Source organism: Temnothorax curvispinosus, unplaced genomic scaffold (genome assembly GCF_003070985.1).
Source record: "Temnothorax curvispinosus isolate PA1 unplaced genomic scaffold, ASM307098v1 QBEX01011674.1, whole genome shotgun sequence".
Classification (NCBI taxonomy): domain Eukaryota; kingdom Metazoa; phylum Arthropoda; class Insecta; order Hymenoptera; family Formicidae; genus Temnothorax; species Temnothorax curvispinosus.
Window position 1 is genome coordinate 1 of NW_020221454.1, and position 4,402 is coordinate 4,402.

The 4,402-nt window shown below is 30.0% G+C and overlaps 1 protein-coding gene across 1 annotated transcript; it reads left to right on the plus strand.

The window, feature by feature from the left end:
• Positions 1-6: 6 nt before the first annotated feature.
• Positions 7-4,392, plus strand: LOC112461710 (aminopeptidase N-like; the record flags this gene model as incomplete). Its single annotated transcript, XM_025027048.1, has 9 exons — positions 7-71; positions 379-562; positions 1,164-1,314; positions 1,572-1,653; positions 1,973-2,346; positions 2,644-2,918; positions 3,252-3,442; positions 3,885-4,184; positions 4,299-4,392. Coding segments are annotated over exons 1-9 (1,707 nt in total), but the record flags the coding sequence as incomplete, so codon positions are not given.
• Positions 4,393-4,402: the final 10 nt, after the last annotated feature.

Below are 4,402 nucleotides of genomic sequence, written 5' to 3' on the forward strand. Positions count from 1 at the left end.
AAAATAGATCACGTCATGATACCAAATTATCCCGTCGACGGCATGGAAGATTGGGGAATCATTATTTACGAGTAATAATATACGTAACTAGAAAGGATTAGTAATATACATAAGTAAAAAGATTAATATTAACCTTTTAGAGCTGGCTAATTACTTTTAGTATTCCACATTTGATAATTAAAAAAACATTTGTTTCAAGAATATTTAAATTTTATTTGCATATTTTTATTTTTAGATTGTCTCACATTAAAGTGTTTAATTAATGTGTTATAATTACTAATTACTTCAAAATAAATTAGACTGCATGCTAACGATAAGAAGGACTATGCTTAATCATTTTAAACAATCATGTATATTATGTTATGTTTTGCCTTTTAGGGAATCAAAAGTTGTCTACGATGAAAGCAAAGATCCCACATTTCGGAGAAGGAAAGTAGCATCGTTAGTAGCGCATGAAATCACACATCAGTGGTTCGGCAATTTTATCACCCCATCTTGGTGGTCTGACCTGTGGTTAAGCGAGGGATTTGCTGTGTTTTTCCAGGAGTATTTCCTCAACAAGGTTATTTAATATTACTAATGCAAGGTTCCTCATTAAATAAAAAAACAGGACTTAAGTTTTTCCAAATTTTCATAAAATGTATCAAGACAGAGCTAAATATAAATAATGGCACGTTCTTCAATCTGGAATTATAAATAAGATTGTAACCCATTCATTTTTCAAACAATTATACAAATAATTTAATACAAATTTTTAATAAAATTGATGAATATTTTGTTTTTAGCATCTGCCGGTTTAAAAATTTGCGATCTAAGCTTATAATTATAGCACAATGGTTCCTAAAAATATTTTAATTTTTGCATCCGTTACAATAAACATTTAATACAATAAAAAAATTTAACTCAAATTTTTATATTGATTATATTTTTGTGTTCAGCAATCTCCAATATTTAAAAAAATAATTGAACTGTATGTGTTCTTCTCAAACAGTTTAGGCGTAAAACGGTTAATATTTGACATGGATAAATTATAATAAAAAATAAAATAGTGAAGTTTTTGAAAGTGGCGGACAAGTAGTATATAAGCCTTTATATCTTTATAAATGCGAACTTTTTTCGAATTTTTAAATTCAGCCATATCAGAGGATTATTTTCTGTAATAGATATTTGAAGACTGGCGGACAATGGATTTACTCGTTACTGGACCCATACACGAGTCTCTTTCTTTAGATATTGGCTTAATGGATTCTATTAAATTGAACCTTCACAACTTAGATCATGGCACACTTTTTGGTAATGAAGTTTATAAAAAAGGTAAGATTATATATATGTAAATATATTTAAACTATAGTTAAACTATAATTAAACTATATAATCGCCCGTGAATATCTTAATGCAAGTAGCACGAAGAAAGAGGAACAGAAAGTTAATTAACAGTAAACAAATTCTCTTTTTACGCAATACCTCCACATTCATTCACACGTTATATCTTAATTTTACAATATACTTTATATGTATTATATCATAGATTAATTATTAATCGGTATTTTATGTCGTGTATTTTATCGTAGCTCCAGCTATACTGCGCATGTTATATCATGTAGTGGGCGATGAGGTATTTCGAAAGGGTATCACCAAGTACTTTGTTACAAAGTAAGTGTGTATAACGTAATCTAATATGATTAACACATATCAGTATTAAATAATATTTTATTGTATTTACGTTAGAAAATATAAGACGCCACGCATCTGAAACATAAATCTGTGCGTTTAATATACAATGCTACTGATTAGAGACTATACTTTAGTCTTTAATTATAATTTAACTAAGCTAGTTTTAAAATGTATTCTTAGTTCCCACATGTGTATTAATTAAATTGTACACTAATACTCACGTTGATTTCTTTAAAAGTAAATTTATATACAACGTATGCATTATTGTGTTGTTGACAATGTCATTTTTCAAATTTAGACAATATATGGCGGTCACTTCCGATAATTTGTGGAGCGCCATACAAAGTGCTAAAAACGAAGCTTCTTGGGTCCCTCATATGCGAGATCAAAAATTCAAAATAAAAGAAGTGATGGATACGTGGATAACCCAAAATCGTTATCCTGTGCTGTATGTGACGATAAATTATGAAACTGGTGAAATGTATATAACACAACAATGTGTCCGCGCAACAGAATGTATCAATAATAAATGGTGGATACCCATATCCTACACTGACCAGAGTTTTCTGGCTTTTTCCAATACCATGCCCAATAATTGGTTAAAACCAGACGAAACTCTTCGAGTGCAAATTAATACAAGAGGTTGGATTATCGTCAATCTACAACAAACTGGTATAATATAAATTTTACTCTTCTATATCAATTTATTTGCTTCATCATCACGATATTATTCAAGTTCTTATATGTATTTCTTTATTAAAAAGAAACTTCAAAATTTATGTAATTATATTCTTCGAAATCTTGTAATTTATCTTGTAAATTATTAATGTACACTTTTTTGTAATATTTGTAAGTTATACATAACGTTAATTTGTTTAATACGATTAAGAAAATGCGAGTATTTGGAAATATATTTTGATAATTTCAAACAAAAAAATCTAATAACAAATTTAATGGATAATTCGACAGCATACTGTCGTGTCTATTATGATATTACAAATCTGGAAAGAATCATACGTTACTTGAATTCTGAGAAATACACGAAAATACACGTTCTCAATCGTGCTCAAATTCTGGATGATGCGTTTGCCTTTTTGCTGGAGAATCAATTAGATAGCTCTGTATTCATGAGTCTTATAAACTACCTAAGGCGAGAGAGAGATTATGTGGCATGGCGTCCAATGTTCCGAATTTTAGCACAGTTTTTTAATTACTTTTCACTGCCAGAGAGCAAAAGTTTCAAGGTATGTAATAACAAATTTATTATATATATATATTTATAATAAATTCACTGTAACATATCACTGTAATGGTGCGTGTCCACCTGCGAGTAAGAACTCTCGAGAGCAAAAAGAGAGAAAGAGAGAAAGACTCTCGAGAGTCTTTCTCTCTCTTTCTTTCTTTTTGCTCTCGAGAGTTCTTACTCGCAGGTGGAGACGCACCATAACATATAGTCTTATTATCATGTAGCAAATATATATAATATATACATACATACATTGTATATATGAATCACGTCACTTCGCATGTACCCCAACAAACTAATATAAAATTCAATATTATCTCATAATTTCTAGTCACACATGGTAGAAATCTTTGATGGAGTTCTTCAGCATGTGGGATACGAAGAAAATCCTGATGATGACGATATCACAAAGATGCTAAGACTAGATGCCCTGAAATGGGCATGTATCGTCGGTCACGTAGAATGTAAGAAAAAGGCCGCTGTTAAATTGAGCGAACATCTCGCGGACCCTGATACTCACAAGTAATTTCTTACGATTATCTTATAATTTATATTTGTGCGTGTGAGTTGCGGGCGCACGTATGCATATACATATATGGATGTAACCGATTCCTTATTTCTTCAAATCGTCGGACATTCTCTTTACTCTTTCTCCATAATTTCTATTCTTGTTATTCTAATCTCTAATGCGTAGAATAAATATGCGAAACACGTAAAAATATATGTACATGCATAATAAGAAGTGTTGTTATCGATGGACTCATCTTTCATTTATTTATTCACTGTAATATATAGTCTTATGTGGCAAATATAGAGTGACAGAACAGCGCACGACAGAAACTCAATTTTGCTAAATAAGATTTACCTAACAGAACAGAAAAAATACAAAACTTGATAAAATGAAACGTCGGTTATGCGTATGAAATGCATGTAGCTCTTTTCCATAGACACATATGTATTTTAGAGTTCCACAATGGTGGCAAGATTGGACGTACTGCTTTGGTTTAGCGGTAGCTAATAGGACTACTTGGGATAAAATGATGGAACTATATCAGCGAACATCTGATAAGAAACTTTGGAAAACATTGAATTGTGCTGAAAATCCTGATAACATTATCAACTATTTGAATATTACAGCATCAAATACTACATTATTTAGCAATCTGGAGCATGCATTTATCTTCAATTTCATTCTTCAAAACCATGCACGCAACGATCTGGTCCTTGACTACATATTAACAAAGTTTGATAATATAAAACCAAGGTAGTACATTTCTTTTTCTAAATATAAATTCTATTTTTTTAAGTTTATCTTATACATTAATTAATTTTTAAATAAATGTATCTTATACATAAATACGTTATTTTGTTCTTACAGATTATTTCCTACAAGTCTAACGATAAAAAATATCATTTCGAATGTTTTTTCTAACGAACAAATATCCAAGGTAGATTTTATAATACTAGATATAATACTAGATT